Below are 16,512 nucleotides of genomic sequence, written 5' to 3'. Positions count from 1 at the left end.
AAGTTTCTTCACCTTGTTTGAGAACAGATGAGTATGTGTCTATCACAGAGAGGTGTGGGAAGCGCCAAGAGCTACAGTGTGTCGTCAGTGTTATTTCTTGGCTTCTGTCTCCCCTTCTTGACATCAGAGTCTTATTTTGACTGTGCTATCAAGACCCAGTCCCGGTCGCTGGTGGGCGCTTTTCTTTCTCGGAAGGCTGGTGCACCTGCACTGGACTGTTGTGAAAACACAGCTGGAGATAGCTTGGTCACTATGGCCCACTCAGAAGTGAATATCCTGTGTGTGAGTGCCAAGTGCCCTTAGCTTGGGGACCAGAGATGCTGGAAGCGGAAGTGACCAGTGCAGTGTTTTCTGCATGGGGAGTAAGGAGAGGGTGCCTGGAAAGAACTGGGGTCTGTGTGAGGGGACAGTCGGAGGCAGTCATAACAAGTGTCTTGGGGCCCGCACTCCCTGGCACACTGTCCTGCACACACCTTCGTGAAAGGTTGTTTTTATCAGTTTGGTGTTTGTGTCTAAGTGTAACTGTCTTGTTTCCCCGTGGGAGTTTTGTCATTCCTGTGGGGTCCTCTCCAGTGCCAGGTATGTCAGTCAAACGCAGGAATGACCATGTGAAGTCTCCTTGTGGCTTCCTTGCCAGTGTTTATTGAGGGTGTGAAAGTTACAGTTTGAGTCTTTGTGACAACAGGACGTGTGTCACACAGGGCAGTTGTCTGTCAGGTCACAGTCAGCATTCAGCCCCAGAGTTCTGCAGTCACAGGTTTCTCTGAGGTCTTCTGCAGATCCACTTCCGGGGACCCTTCTCACTGCTCCTGCCTGCCTGGTCTCCTAAGGAAGCATTTGGGAGCCAGGAGAGGCAGCAACAGAGCAGAACCAGAGGAGGAGGGCAGGGGAAGAAGTCACAGGCCTACCAGTGTAGGGCAAGGGAATGCCTCAGTCCAGCTGGAAAGGAGGAATGTGCAGGGCCACCACCCTCAGGGCAGGCTGTGTGGTCTCACTGGGTGCAGGGCCACCACCCTCAGGGCAGGCTGTGTGGTCTCACTGGGTGCAGGGCCATCACCCTCAGGGCCGGCTGTGTGGTCTCACTGGGTGCAGGGCCACCACCCTCAGGGCCGGCTGTGTGGTCTCACTGGGTGCAGGGCCACCACCCTCAGGGCAGGCTGTGTGATATCACTGGGTGCAGGGCCACCACCCTCAGGGCAGGCTGTGTGGTCTCACTGGGTGCAGGGCCTTTAGTGTTAGATTCCTGGACACATCTCAATACCTATTTAAGGAACTGGATTTTTACTGATTCTGATGATTTTTTTTAAGATTTCTTGAGGGAAAAAAAATTAATGGAAAGAAAAATCAGATACACAGTGGCTCCTTCCATACCCGTGGCTCCTTCCCTACCCCTGGCTCCTTCCGTACCCGTGGCTCCTTCCGTACCCGTGCTTCCTTCCGTACCCGTGGCTCCTTCCGTACCCGTGGCTCCTTCCGTACCTGTGCTTCCTTCCGTACCCGTGGCTCCTTCCATACCCGTGGCTCCTTCCGTACCTGTGCTTCCTTCCGTACCCGTGCTTTCTTCCATACCCGGACCACGGTTTCCAAGATCTTCAGTGAGGAATGAAGCCACAGAGAGAACTGAATGCTGGATATAGGCTTTTCCTTTGCGTGTGCACTCAGGCCACAGTCTAATGTATAGATTAGGCGAAGAGCAATGGTGGTAAAGCAGAACAGGACAACCAGACACTGTAACAGTGATAGGAACGTGCCTCGCACTCGCCAAGGGTCTTCCTTTATTCTAGTCTGTTTCAGACTGCAGTGGCCGCCACTGTGACCCAGAAAGCGAGGCAGCAGAGTGGGAGAGGGGCGAGCTATCGTGTATAAAGTGTATAACCAGAGACAGCTAAAACTAACTTCTGGAGGCTGTTGGGCTCTTGCCAGCAGTGGGTAGATGCACACTGCAGATGGAAGCTGGAGCCTCAGGGAGCTTCTGCAGCATTTGGAGAGGAGACCAAATGACCAGAAGCAAATGGGTACCAGCTTTCAGTTTAGAAGCAAACCATCCCCTGTCCTGTGGAGCACAGGAACCAGATAATGGCAGTGGCCTTGTGCGTTCACTCCAGGCAGATGGAAATTCCTTCTGGACCTAGAGGACAGAATACGTTCCTTTTGCCTGTTGAATACATCTGGTTACAAAGAACTAGATTGGTAAACAGTTATACAACAAAATCTACATACACACATGGAGAGAAAATAGTGTGGGGAAAGAGACTGGGGAGGAGCTGAGTCAAAGTCACCTCCAAAGCCTGTGTGTGGTGCACACCTGTACTCTCAACTGCTTGCTTGCGAAGGGACGCTGAGGTGAGAGGATCATGGGATTGAAGCCAGCGTGGGTCACAGAGTGGGACCCTGCTGCAGAAAACAAAGGGAAAAGCAAAGCAAAAGGGAATGGCTTGAGGATAAGGGAGCTTGCTGCCAAGCCCGAGGACGTGAGTTCAATCCCCAGGACACTCATGGTGTAAGGTGATCTCTCCACGTATGCGCTCGCTGTGCCATGGATGTGCACACACAAAAAATAAGTGGAAAAAAAGTTTTGAAAGGGAGTTTTCTGAGCTGAGGTTAATTTCACCTGTTAGGCAAATTGGTGTGTTTTCTCCACAGTCCTTTCCCCTTTACTGTGCTCGCTCTGTTTAAAATCACAACTCGGGGCTGGAGAGGTGGCTCAGAGGTTAAGAGCACTGGCCGCTCTTCCAGAAGTCCTGAGTTCAATTCCCAGCAACTACATGGTGGCTCACAGCCATCTATAATGAGATCTGGTGCCCTCTTCTGGTATGTAGGCATACATGCCAGAACACTGTATACATAATAAATAAATCTTAAAAAATAAAACTAAACCTTTAAAAAAAATCACAACTCAGGAAGAAGCTGAGTTTTGATTTATGATGGTGATGCTAATGTCAGGTCATAACCAATCACCATGCCTTTCTTTTCTCCTTAGTGTCAAATCAACAGTGCCTTGACTTCCTTCCACACTGCTTTGGAACTCGCCGTAGATCAGAGGGAGATTCAGCATGTCTGTCTGTATGAAATCGGTAACTAGAATCCAGTTTGTCTGTCTGTGTGAAATCGGTAACTAGAATCCAGTTTGTCTGTCCGTATGAAATGGGTAACTAGAATCCATCACGTCGTCTGTATGAAGTCGGTACCTAGACAGCGTGTCTGTCCATGAGAGCAGTAACTGAGGAGTCTGCCCACTCCAGCACCCATGCTCCCTGCGGAGTTCTTTCTTCTGGGCACACTGCCTGATGTGCACACGCACACGCACTACAGCTCGTCTCACTAGTGTTCACTGTTCCTTGTGAACATTTTAAATCTGGGAAAGTGGACGGTGTGGGCTGGGTGGACCGCAGTGCCCTACTGTAGGAGGATTGATCTTCCCTGGTGCCTGACCTGGCTTTCTGGAGCCCATTCCCTATGGTGGGATACCATGCTCAGCCATGATGGGGGGCTGGCAGCTTGGTCCTGCCTCAACTTAACATACCAGGCTTTATTGACTCCCCTTGGGAGACCTTACCCTCTCTGAGGAGTGAAGGGAAGGTGGGGGGAAGGGAAAGGAGGGGAGAAATGGGGAACTATGGTTGGTATGTAAAATAAATAAAAATAGTTAAAAAAAATTCGAGGTCCCAGCTCTTCTAGCCATCTGACCATGAGACCTTAGATCTTAGATAAGTTACTAAAGGCCCTTGAGCACTTATTGCCAATGGTGTTCTACTCACGTGTGTGTGTATGTGAGCGTGTGTGGGCGCGCGTGTGAGCGTGCGTGTGCGCGTGTATGTGAGTGTGTGTGAGCATGTGTGTGTGTGCATGTGCGTGCGTGTGTGCGTGTGAGCATGTGTGTGTGCGTGCATGTGTGTGTGTGTGTATGTGTGCGCGCGCATGTGCGTATGTGTTTAACTTGACCCAAGCCAGGGGGACCTGGGAAGAAGGAACATCAGCTGAGAAAATGCCTCTATCAGATTGACTTGTGGGAAATGATTGGTATGGGAGGACCCAGCCCACTCTGGGCAGTGCCACCCCAAGGCAGGTGGTCTAGGTGGGGTAAGAGCAACTGGGCGAACCACGAGAAACAAGCAGGTAAAGTGCCTGCAAGGCTTCTGCTCCGGTTCCTGCCTACAAGTTCCTGCCCTGGCTGCCTTCAGTGGTGAACCTATAAGCCAAATAAACACTCTTGGGTCAGTGTTATGTCCCTTCCTTATAGGTTTCTTTTTATAGAGGCAGCACTGTATTGGAGAAAAGAGTGATGGAGCCCCCCACAGTTCTCCCATCTGTGGGCCCGAGAAAGTCACTAGCCTGTTCGGTTCCTCTTTCTAATCCTGGGACCCCACGAGCCGCAGCAAGTGCTCCAGCACAGGCTGGCACAGGCTCTAGGCCTCACGTGATGGGAGGCCGTTAGTAACGGGGAATGAACTGCTGCTGCCTACCAGAGTGCGGGCTGGGTATGAGTGGAGGGGAGACGAGGTCCGTCCTCAGCACCAGCGTGCAGAGGAGGGTAGGAAGAGTCTGGTGGCTACTGGCTTGCACTGGCCTCTCACACAGGCTGAGCGTGAGCAGTGACGTTTTCTCCTTCGATGAGTGGTTTTGGATGGCAGCCGCTAGCCCGACCAAGTTGCCCTCCGCTGCCCTTCCTGCCTCTGCTACCCCTACATCACTCTCACTGTAACAGCGAGCGAGCTAGAGTCTCTGTCTGGAGAGCACACATCCTCTTCCATGCTTCTCCATGTTTGCCTCAGACTCCACATTATAGTATTTAAGGAGAACAGTAATTCCGTGTGTTTTTTTAAGTTCAAAGTTTGAAGCACTTCCAGGAACACTCACAGAACGGTTTTGGTCAATGCAGGTAGAGATTCCTCGCTTAACCGTCAGCCGTGGGGTTCCCTACTTCAGTGCTATTCTCACTCCTTTATGCGGAGTGCTGCTCCAAACTTGGGGCCTGAGGTCATTGCACTGTGTCTTTGCCTTCGAGTGGTGTGCCATGCTCCGTGACTCAGGGTAGCATGCCAACTCTGCTCCTTTTGTAGGCTGGTGCAGCATGATTGAACTCAACTTCAAGGATGCATTTGACTCCTTCGAGAGGCTGAAAAATGAGTCCAGATGGTCGCAGTGCTATTATGCATATTTGACTGCAGGTGAGTAGCTGCTGTCTGTGGCCAGAGGGCTCCCCGTCCCGGTGGAGGGATGCAGGAGGAAGTACAGACGTATGCAGGGGCAGGCTCTTCTTTTCCCCATCTGATTAAAGAATTAAAAAGTAGGAACAAAACGTTATAGAAAATTTTGGGGAGACCTGGTGGAGCCACCATATGATGCCAGGAAAGTCTGGGTCCCTTCCTGGGGTTCTTAGTGTCGTTAGTAAAAAGATAAGAATGAGTCAAACTAGCTTTGAGATAATTTATTTGAGTTGAAAAGAAAATCCTCCAGGGTGGGCAAGCTGGAACTCTGCAGCTGCCCAGACAGAGGGTGGAGGAGAGAAGGGAAAAGGCCGTGCTGCTTAAGGGACGTTGACAAAGAGGTCAGACCCAGTGACAGGCAACCACAGGCAGTCAAGGAGGATGGGGGTGCCTTAGAACCAAAGTAAGGATGCCCAAAGTGCCCGAGTGTAAAAGCTCACCTAGAGTCTCTCCAGCATCTGGAGGGAAAGGATGCCGTGGAGGAAGGGATGGTTAATGTCTTTCTGATTAGGAGGTCCTGCTAAGCCTTTCCTTCTGGGGGTAGTGGGTTCTATACAAGGGGATAGGATTCTGGGAAAGAAAAGTATATTAAGGTGAGCGTATCTTCCTAAGGGGTGTCCCACCTTCTGAGGGGTAGTCGCTTAGCCAGGACCTCAACCTTACAACTGCATTAACTCCTAAGTTGACAAATGCCTGTCTCCACCTATAGGCAAATCCTGTTCTTTGCTATAACCAAATAAATGGGGCAGAAGTACCAAGAGGCCCAGCTGGATGCCAAGATATCCAGGGCTGTGCCCAGTTATCCCACACTCCCATCTGGGCCTGTCTGGTCTTCAGAAATGCTTCACGTGAAGCTCTGTTTGCTTCCAAGCCCTTTCTTCTCCTTTCTTCTCCTTTGCTATGTTTTTATTCCTTAGGATTTGAAAATATTCAGAATCAGACATGTCTTTTTCATTGTGTGAGTAGTTTGTAGTTGGTGCTCTGTTTAAAAGTCCCATTTTACTTCAGCCACGTCATCCTTGCAGGGTGTTGTCACCGGAGCACAGGCGCCCTCATGCTGCTTCCATTGCAGCGAACATGACTGTGGTGTGGCTTTTGCTTTTGGACATTCTTAGATGACATAGTTAGCCTGTGCTGCCACCTGGTGGACAAAGCTGTTGTCTGCGCTGGTTTAGAGGGTGCAGAACTAAAGAAACCAGAGAGGGGGAGCAGTGCATCGCCTGCCTTGGAGAACTCAAGATCTTCAGGTCTGTTCTCCATAGGCAACCTCAGAAGCAATTCTTCTACTTAAAATTCATAAGTAACATGAGCATTTGTCCTGGTGCTAGGACTAGAGCCAAGGACCCTGCATAGCTTAGTTAGCTATGCTCTGCCCCTGAACTACATTCATGTCCCTCTGAGCATCCCAAACATTATTGTAAGCATCCCCTGATTCCTTGAACATTTGCCTTTAGTGAGACGCATTCCCCTTTCAAATCTGCCCCCTTAGCTCATCTAACTAAAGCAAGTCAGGCGCTGCATTAGTCGGGCTCTGGGTCTTGGCTAGCGTAAAAACCCCTCTAAAATCACGTCAGAGAGCAATTCGGTAAACCGCCTCATTTCCGTGTGCCTTTTGCAGCTTTGCAGGGCGTCCCTGTCTCAAGCCTTTGTGTTTGGAATTTTTATTTCTGATATGTGACTTGTTATACAGAATGTCATGCTTAAGGGTTATTTATACAGCTTCCCAGCAGTTTGGATAAAAATAAGAGCTACTTATTGATCCCCAACTGCATAGCCCAGAAGGATGGCTTGCACGATGGCCAATAGGTGTGCCAGGTCTTGCAGTCAGTGGTGGGCAGCTGTGTTGTTGTTGTTTTGAGGGGGACATACAAGAAATGGATGTGTGAAATTCATAGCTAGATGACCAGTTGTTTACATATTGGGAAACATCCCAGAACTCTAGTCGTAGCTGTGTGAAAGTTCCTCACCTCTGTCGTCACAAGGGGACATCCGGAGTACAAGGTGTGTGAACCATCCCCACTGTGATGAGCATGTGAGGAGCACTTGGTCCCACAGTCAAGGGATGCCTGAAGGTCGTGTTTGAGCTGGTTTTTTGAGATAGGGTTTCTCTATAGCTTTGGAGCCTGTCCAGGAACTAGCTCTTGTAGACCAGTCTGGCCTCGAACTCACAAAGATCCGCCTGCCTCTACCTCCCAAGTGCTGGGATTAAAGGCGTGCGCCACCACCGCCCGGCTATTTTCTTTCTTTTTAAGGCTGAATAATTCGCCTTTGCATGTCATATGCCTGCCACATCCTACTTGCCCATTCATCCACCAGTGGACGTTCAAGCTGCTTCCTCTTCTGGTGTGTACTGAGAATACCGGCATACTAATGTCAGTCTGAGCCCTTGCTTTCAGTTTCTTCGAGGACATCTGGAAACAGGATGACTGGATCTGATCCTCTACTATTCTTGCAGTGTTCTGAAAGGCTAAAATTATGTTGCCAGAGAATGTCACTTAGGGATGGTATAGCAGTCTTAGTGGAAGAATTGATTTACTAAATCCTGTCTAGATCTCATCCTTAAGTACCAAGTGTCTCCCGTTTTCAGACAGGATGTAAGGGGTCGGTGTTTGAAACCTCAGAACTGCTCTCTCCAGCTGTGATGTACAGAGAGGGTTGGAGAGTTGGAATCTGGTTTTTGGGGGGTCTGTGGCATTAATGTTGTGTTTTTCAGGTGTGACTTAGATGCAGGACCTTTCTTTATCTCTCACCATGTGTCTTGGCCACTGTTCTGTCACTGTGAAAAGACACCATGACCATGGCAATTGTTAGAAAAAGAAGCATTTAACTGAGGGACTTGCTTTCGGTTCCAGAGGGCTAGCCTGTGGTTATCATGGGGGGCACCATGGTGACAGGCAGTCATGAGGCTGAGAAGTGGCTGAGAGCTTTGCATCCTTATCCATGAGCAGGAGAGGGAGGGAGGGAGGAAGACACGGACACAGACAGAGATTAGTCCTGGAGGGTACCTCCTCCAATAAAACCACACCTAATCCTTCCAAACAGCTCATCACTTGGGTTCCAGGCATGCAAATATATGAGCTTGTGGGAGTGCATCTTCATCTGGACCATCACGACATTTGTCCCTCTAAGAATGTCTTGGTTGGGGAGATGACTCGGCCAGTTAAGTGCCAGGTACATCATATGTGGTTCCCAGCTGATGCAGCAGGGCATGATGGAGCAGTGCAGGCAGGTAGATCCTGGAGTCTGCCAGCCATCCCGCCCAGCTGGTTCAGTGAGCTCCAGATGCAGCGAAGGACCGGGTCTCAACAAAACAAGCTGGAGGAGGAGGAGGAAGAGGACAGCAATGACAGCGATGACCCTTGGCATGGCTTCTGGTCTGCACATGCATATGTGTACACATGATCGTGTACATAGGCCACACACACAAGAATGTTCTCAGGCCAGCAAGATGGCAAAATGGGTAAAGGTGCTGGCCCAAGCCTAATGACGCTAGTTCAGTCCTTGGGACACGTGGGTAGGAGAGGATCCACTGCTGCGGGTTGTCCTCTGACCTCCACCTGTGCGTGACGATATGTATGCCCACACACATCAAATACGTAATTGTAATGGTCTAATTGAAAAAAGGATGTTGTCCGTGATCTGAGGAAAACCTCAAGCCAAGGCAGCAGACATCCTCCCTTCTCACTGGTTTGCTGGGGCCAGTGCTTCACTTCCCTGAGCCTCTTTGCTCCTGGACCCACAGTGACCGGTGTGACACAGACGGTCACCACCCTTCTGGTGCTGCCATGCCATTGCTGAGGTTGGTGCAGTCATTTTGGATTGGCGCATATCCCACTCTGCACCCAGGGAGTTTGTGTGTCTAGAGATGGGTAGCTCCACTTTACTACCCAGAGTTCCCTGATATCCCCACCACCTGGGCACCCTCAGTGTCCTCCAAGCCTCGTGTCTGTTTCTTTGTGCCCTGTGCTCTGCCTGCCGAGGCTCTCTAGTTCTTATGTGAAGAAGGCAGACGTTAGGGTAGTTTCACTCTGTTCCAGCTAGGGCATGAAGAGCAACACGAGGCTAAGACAGGCCTAGTAAACGGGGAACAGGCATAGGTAGGTTCCGTGCTGTACAGGCGCTGAGAGGATGCTGCCCAGAGGTACCGGTCACCTCGTTATGGTGGTGGTGCTGGTGCTGGACATGAAGGATGCTGATGAAGCAAAGGACATGTGACTAATCTCCAGGGTAGGACAAGTGGCCCGCTGGCTAGCAAGTGTCAGCCACCCTTTGAAAGTGCAGCTCAACTCCCAACTCCTTGTGGCTTCCCACAATCCAAAGAGAAATGATCTCTTTTCTCTGAGCATTCTAAAAAAGCACCATGGTGCTCCTCCCTAAAGCTTGCTGTCACCATACGCACTGCAGCTATGGGGCTGTGTGCATGCGTGCGTGCGTGTGCTTCCTCATACATCCCCGGTGACGGTAGGTGGTAGTGAGTGTGTGCAGGCTGCTTCAGGAATGCGTGTGCCTTAGCTGGAGCCGTGGCTCAGCGGCTAGGAATGCCTAACGCTCTGCTCTAGTGCCCAAGGACGCGGGTTCGAACACCGCCTGGTGATAACGATAATCGATAAATCATTATCAATAAATCGGAAAAAAAAGGAATGTGTGTGCCTTGTTCTCTTCTTCCCCATGCCCCTGTTATTCAGCGCCCTGAAGACAAAGCCTGCAAGTAGCTGGTGCCCTGTGACAAGAACTGAGCATTTTATTACATGTGAGACTTGTCTCCTCCCACCAGAGGGCAAGGACCCAGATGCTTTGGGTCCCCAAATCTCTGGGAACACTGGCCTGCTAGAAAGGGATGGTGGCAGGGGGATGGTGCCACCTCTGGGACATAACTTGTGTCTTTTCCGTGGAGACGTGGGAGTGCAATTCTGATGTCTTTCAGTTTGTCAGGGGGCCACTGGTGACGTGGACGGCGCACAGCTTGTCTTTAAAGAAGTCCAGAAGCTGTTTAAAAGGAAAAACAACCAGATTGAACAGTTCTCAGTCAAAAAGGTATGTATGTCAGGGCCTGTCAATCATGAGCATCGCCTGTGATGACGGGCAGCACCAACAACTCCCTGGATAAACTTTATGCTGTCAAATTCAGTGTGTTTTCCACTGTGGCTTTGTTTCTGCTCTGAGGAGAAAGGCTGCGCATGACTAAAGCAGGACTGGTTTTTGTTTTTTAATGGGATCCACCGGATCCTGTACAGTTGATTAGCCCTCCTGCAAAGAGGAAGTGTGTGTCTGAAGTTCATGTCATTTTAGAAGAAGTTGGTAGAACCCAGGAGAGGCAGCTGGCTCTGCTTCTCAAAATGTGATGGTGACCACATCACATTGATGTAATGAAGGTCAAAAGTGCCGTCGTATTTATCTATAGAGCTCTCAGGACTAGAGGGGGAATGTCTCAATTTTACTGTCCATTTCTGACACTGAGATATGGCTGAGTAACCTTGGGTGATGTCCTGGTTTGTCCTAGTTTGATTTTTCTTCTCTTTAGTTTTAAAATTTTTCTTTTACTCCATACATTTTTAAAGATTAATTAGCTTTTATTAAATGAATAATTAATGAATTTATTCAAAAAGATAGATTGCAGGGGCTGCAGAGACAGCTCAGCTGTTAAGATCACTTGCTGCTCTTGCAGCCAAGGACCCAAGTTTGGTTCCCAGTTAGACAGGGCACAGCTACCTGAAACTCCAGCTCCAGAGAGCATGGTGCCATCTTCTGGCGAGTCTACCAATGCCTGTGCACTGTGTACACATGCATGTGCGCACACACTTAGAAAATAAAGTAAATCTTTAAAATAAATATACTACAAGGTTGGGAATGTGGCTTGGTACTAGCGCACTTGCCTAGCATATGCAAGGCCCCAAGTATGATTCTCCAGTACTAAAACATGAATAAATGCATACATAAAATGATATTATAATGCAGAGTGCAGCTGAGAGCTGTGGGCTAAGTTGAAGATAGAAGCCGCAGGACCACGATGAATGCATGATGGAGCCCATGTGCATGCACTGAGTTAGTCTCCTTGTGAGGGCTCATGGATCTAAACTGAATGCATCTTTTTCATCCCCACATTTTCAGAACCCAGACACTGAGATATGGCTGAATAGAGGATATAAGTTATAGCCATGAATATATTTTTTTAAAAAACTGCAGAACTTTTGTAATGTGGAAAGACTTTCTGTTCGCAGCTTTGTAAGGGAGGGTGTTCACACTGGTCTTACACTGTGGTGTGTCTCCAAAGCCCAGCTTGGATTTGAGCTTGCTTCTGAAGATTGGGGCCTGATATTTTGAGAATTCCTTGCAGGCGGAGAGATTTCGGAAGCAAACCCCAACCAGAGCTCTGTGTGTGCTGGCATCCATAGAAGTGCTGTACTTGTGGAAAGCCCTTCCCAACTGCTCCTTCCCCAACCTGCAGAGGATGAGTCAAGGTAAGCAGGCTCTGTGCAGCCAGCCGACTCCTTGTGGCTGCTCCCTCAGTCCCTCAGTCAGCCCAGCTGACTGTCAGTCTCTGTGGATGGTGTGTCATCAGCGACGGGGGCAGGACACACTGGTGTAGACAGGTACAGTTGCCTGTTGGGGTGTCTGATGGTGTACTTAGTAAAGAGGCATCAGCTGGCATGGTGATGCATGCCTGCAACCTAGCATTTGTGAGGTCATCCCTAGTGACATAGGGAATTCAGGAACAGGTTGAGCTACATGAGACCCTATCTCAGAAGACAAAACGAAAAGCCAAAAAAACAAAAAAGGGAAATGGTGCCAGTTTACCAAGGTGGTGGGTGCTGTGAGTCCATATGTTTGCCCAGTGGAAGCTCTTGTCTTTGTGTAATTGTGATTTGCACACATACATGAAGTAAGGCATTCAAGAAGTAAGGCGTCTGGGGGTTCGGCTGGGGCAGTGCGCACAGCTGGGTGCCTGTACAGAACATTTGCACCACCCCTGGCCACTTCCTTATGCTCCTTCTCTGCCAGTCCCTACCTCATTGCAGTGTTCTGAGGTCTGTGTCCATGTTCGTTTGCCTGCCTTTGACCTTCTTCCTGCATGAAGCATCATGGCTGCTGGCATTGGTCACACAGGAGCCTCTGTTATTGTTTCTTCTCCTTACTGAGTAGTATTCCATTGTGTGGACATACCAGGACCGCTCTTTACTTCTCTGCTCTCCTGCTGATGGGCATTTGAGATGTGTTTTAAGTTGTCATGAGTAAAACTGCTATGGACATGCTTGGAGGCCACAAGATGTCCTTGGGTGTTACACCTGGAACTGCACCTGTCCCCGTCTCCAGGTGCTGGAATTACCGGCGCATACCTCCATGCCTGGCCTTTTATGTGGTTTCTGGGGTCAAAACAATGGGTCTTTGCAAGCACTTTAACCAAATGAGTGAGCTCTCTTCCCAACTCAACTTTTATCGATTTCTTTAAAATAAACAATCTCTCTACCCTTCCTGGTCAAATGCATTGTTTTGAATCTCTCTCAGTGCGGGGTGCATTACAGCACATAAACTTGCCCAGAATCGATTGCATGACTTTTGTAGTTGGTGTAATGCAGTGTTTTATATTAATAGAATTTTTGAAAAGGTTTGAGGTTTGCAGCAGAACTGGTCACAAAGTCTAGAACACCCTCTGCACACACACACTCTCTGACCCCCGCACACAATATCCTGTAACAGTGTGGTATATCCGCTGGCACCGATGAGGTTGTATTATACAGTCTGGCCACCAAAGCCACAGTGCACAGAGGGGTGGGCTCTTGCTGCCCATCCTGCTGGTGTGAGCCAGTGTCTAAGGCTCACTCGTGTAGTACCTTAGAGAAGAATTTTATCACTACCCTAAGCATCCTCCTCCTCTACCTGCTCACCCTTCCTTTTTCTTTGACCTCTAGTAACTGCTGATGCTTTTCTATCTGTACAGTTTTGCCTTTTCCGGAACATCTTGTGGTGGGAGCGATGCAGGCCTTTTCACATTAGCTTCCTTCTCCTAGGGAAGAGGTGGGGCCCGGGAGTCTCCAGATGCTGATACTTTTGCTGAGGAGATGACTCGGTCTGTAGAGTGCTCACTGCGCAGGCACGAGAACTCAAATCTCGCCTTCAGAACGCACATGGAAAGGAAATACTAGACTGTTACATACTTGTTACCCACGGCCCTGGGGACGCAGGAGCAGGGGCGCCGCTGGGAGAGCCCGGCTTAGCAAACAAGGAAGGCAGGGTGAGGAATGACACATAAGGTGATCTCAGGTCTCCACACGCGTGCCCTGCACACACAGGAGGACACATACACACATGCCCTGCACACACAGGAGGACACGTACACACGTGCCCTGCACACACAGGAGGACACGTACACGCGTGCCCTTCACACACAAGAGGACACGTACACGCGTGCCCTGCACACACAGGAGGACACGTACACGCGTGCCCTGCCACACAGGAGGACATACAGAGAAAGGTTGCTGGACTTGCCCTTCTTTCGCTAAGGAAGTTGCCAGTGGATAAGCAATGGCTTATCCTTCTGAAATTTGGGTGCAGAGCATTAACTAAACAGAGAAACAGCTCCTGAACTTGGTGACACTTGAGGTTCTAAATGGATGTCCTCTCTTCTTCTCACACACTTCTCTTCAAGCTTGCCATGAAGTGGACGATCCTTCTGTCATTGGATTGAAGCATTTGCTCCTTGGTGCCATACACAAATGTCTCGGAAACTCAGAAGATGCTGTTCAGGTAAACATGCTGTTCTGGCTCCAGTAAAATCCGAGTCCCTTCGTGTGAGCTTGCCGAGGAGGAGACGGGAGAGCAGTAGACAGAACCTGTGCTACTGTGCTGTCTTTAAGGAATAGCATTTTTAGCTGCTTGGAGGAGAAGGTAGTTAATGATGTTCGTGTCATAACCCCAGGTTTTAGAGCTCTCCTTTGTATGAGGAATGTTTTTAATCAAGGATGGCAGTGTCAGCCAGGGAGGGGGAGGAAGTGGGGCAAGGACGGGGTGTGTGGGGCGGCGTGTAAGGGGCGTGCGTACTCTTCCCATTCGTTTTCTTTATGACGACAGAGCTGCCCAGTGCTGAGGGCCTGGAAAGTTGTTCCTTGGGCTTCGAGTTAGGGAGCTGTCTGACCCTACGGGAGAACACCTGAGCTTCGAAGGAAGGGCTTTTCCCTAGTTCAGTTTCAGGCTGCGGTGAGGTGGAACATCCTGGGGAACATCCCTCAGAAGGCAGAAAATAAGTCAGAAAGGAAGAGGATATTCCCTCCACAGCCTTGTCTCAGTCACAGACTTCTCACTAGAATCACACTGGGCTGTGAATTCCTCAGCTGATGGGTCCATCGGTGTGAAGCATCTTGATGGCCCGGTCCCTCCTCACTAAAGCCGAGCTGGGGAGCAGGCCTTCGGCACAGGGCCTTTGGGACTAGTCTGTACCAAACAGCTGCTGCTCTGGGAGAATCAACAGTTATTTTTCCAATGTAGCTACAGGGATTTTTTTTTTAACTAAGGTTTTGTTCATTGTGTTGGTGCTAGGACCTGAACTCAGGGCTTCACTCAGGTTAGACTTGCCTTCTGCCATGGGACTGCGCCCCTCGGCCAGTTAGTTTAAAAAACTGAAACTAACATTGCCTACTTTCTGAAATAGTTTCATAAAGACTTGGCCTTTAAATTATAGGATATTAATATATTCATGCTGAATTGGAAATTACTCTTCCAGTGTGAATTATCTTACTTACTACATGACTCTAAACAGCTATTTTAGACTGCATACTTAGTTAGTGGTTATATATAGTTAGAGGTCGACGTTGGCCTGTGTGTGTTTTACATCATAAACTGGGGATGTTTACTCCTTTACAGCAGATGAAGAGTTTTCTTCCAGTCAGTACAAGTTAGTGTGTTGGCTAGAAGAATCAGTAGCATGAGTTAGGGTACCCGACGGCAAGCATGTTTGTGTCCTAGGGAATCTGTCGCCCAGTGGCCAGCGTGTTTGTGTTCTGGGGAACCTCCCCACAGGTGTGAATGGGCTTCTCAGGTGCAGACGGAAATGCAAAGACAGGAAGGAGTTTCTGTCGTTTAGGATGTGGGGACAGATGGGGACAGTCACAGTGAGGGGGTTCAGTCAGTCTCCGAAACATGGGAGACAAGCTTTCTCTTGTCCCCGAGTCCTCGTTTAATGCAGCAAATCATCTGTGTTTAGATGACTTGATGCCAGAGGAAGATTATCTACAGGGCAGTCCGTGGGAAGAGGAGGAGAAAGGGAAGGGCAGCTGTGGATGGCGGTGTGTTCAAAATAACTGTGTGCTTGCATGGAGGTGGCCTTATGCCATCATAACATTATGATGGAAATGTTAGCAGTAAAGAAGAAATAACGGATCAGTAGAGAAGAAGAGATTAGTTCTAGAAAAAGAAACCCCTTTCCAGCCTCCTGAGGGTTGTGTGAGCCTTACATCAAGTAGGAAATGAATTCTTCCCAGTAACGTTCCTGTGACTCTTAGTTCTTCCAGCGTGCTGCTAAAGATGAGCTGTGTCGTCAGAATAACATGTATGTCCAGCCGTACGCGTGCTATGAACTTGGCTGTCTCCTGCTAGGCAGGCCAGAGGTAAGAGTTCTGCATGTGCTCCTCGTCTCCGGCAGCCAGATTGTGCACACAGGCAGCACAGAGCGCTGCTCACTGAGACCGAACCTTCTGTTCGGTTTGCTTTCCTTGATCTGCTGGGTGAGTCCAGGAGGCCAACGTCACGTGGTGCCAGTGCTTTTAAAGAGGCAGCAGTGGCCACACTGGAATTTGAATTGCAGATTCAGCTTTACATACAAAGCTTCTTTTGTGGGGAGAATTATTGTCTTCATCAATATGGTATGAGATGGTGAGGTGTATATTGAGAAGATGAGAGTGTGTCTTGCTGCCATGTTTGTGTGCCAAAGCACAAACCCAGTTCCTAGTCTGCACAGTGGGCAAACCCGGCTTGCTGATTTCCTTAGAGTCATTGCGAGAATAAGTGAAGATAACATGGGAGTCTTTTAAATCATTACAGTGTCCTGCACAGAACTTGAAAGCTACTGTGTATGTAGGAGGTGCTGGGGACGGGGCTCAGTGAAGAACTTGCCTCCCAAGTGTGAGAACATGAGTTTGGATCCCCACAGTCTTGTAAAAACCAGCGTGGCAGCTCGTCTGTGACCCCAGTGCTGAGAGACAGAGGCAGAACTAGAGGCTCCCTGGAAGCCGTCTGGCATCCAAGTCAGAGGTCACTGAGAGAAACTGTCTCAAACAAAAGATGGAAAGACACCCAAGGACACCCCAGGCCGTTC

General features: G+C 49.4%; 1 protein-coding gene across 1 annotated transcript in view; it reads left to right on the top strand.

The window, feature by feature from the left end:
- The window catches only part of Ttc39c (tetratricopeptide repeat domain 39C), a 90,303-nt gene that overhangs the window by 71,466 nt on the left and 2,325 nt on the right, over positions 1-16,512 (top strand). The window contains exons 7-12 of the mRNA XM_048447950.3: positions 2,981-3,074; positions 5,061-5,168; positions 10,132-10,241; positions 11,542-11,665; positions 13,852-13,949; positions 15,701-15,805. Coding sequence (XP_048303907.2) covers positions 2,981-3,074; positions 5,061-5,168; positions 10,132-10,241; positions 11,542-11,665; positions 13,852-13,949; positions 15,701-15,805 — 639 coding nt within the window. The remainder of the gene's footprint in view (positions 1-2,980; positions 3,075-5,060; positions 5,169-10,131; positions 10,242-11,541; positions 11,666-13,851; positions 13,950-15,700; positions 15,806-16,512) is intronic.

Source organism: Myodes glareolus, chromosome 13 (assembly GCF_982192425.1).
Source record: "Myodes glareolus chromosome 13, mMyoGla1.1, whole genome shotgun sequence".
In the NCBI taxonomy this organism is placed as follows: domain Eukaryota; kingdom Metazoa; phylum Chordata; class Mammalia; order Rodentia; family Cricetidae; genus Myodes; species Myodes glareolus.
The sequence above is the reverse complement of the archived record's forward strand: the minus strand, read 5'-3'. Positions and strand labels throughout refer to the sequence as shown.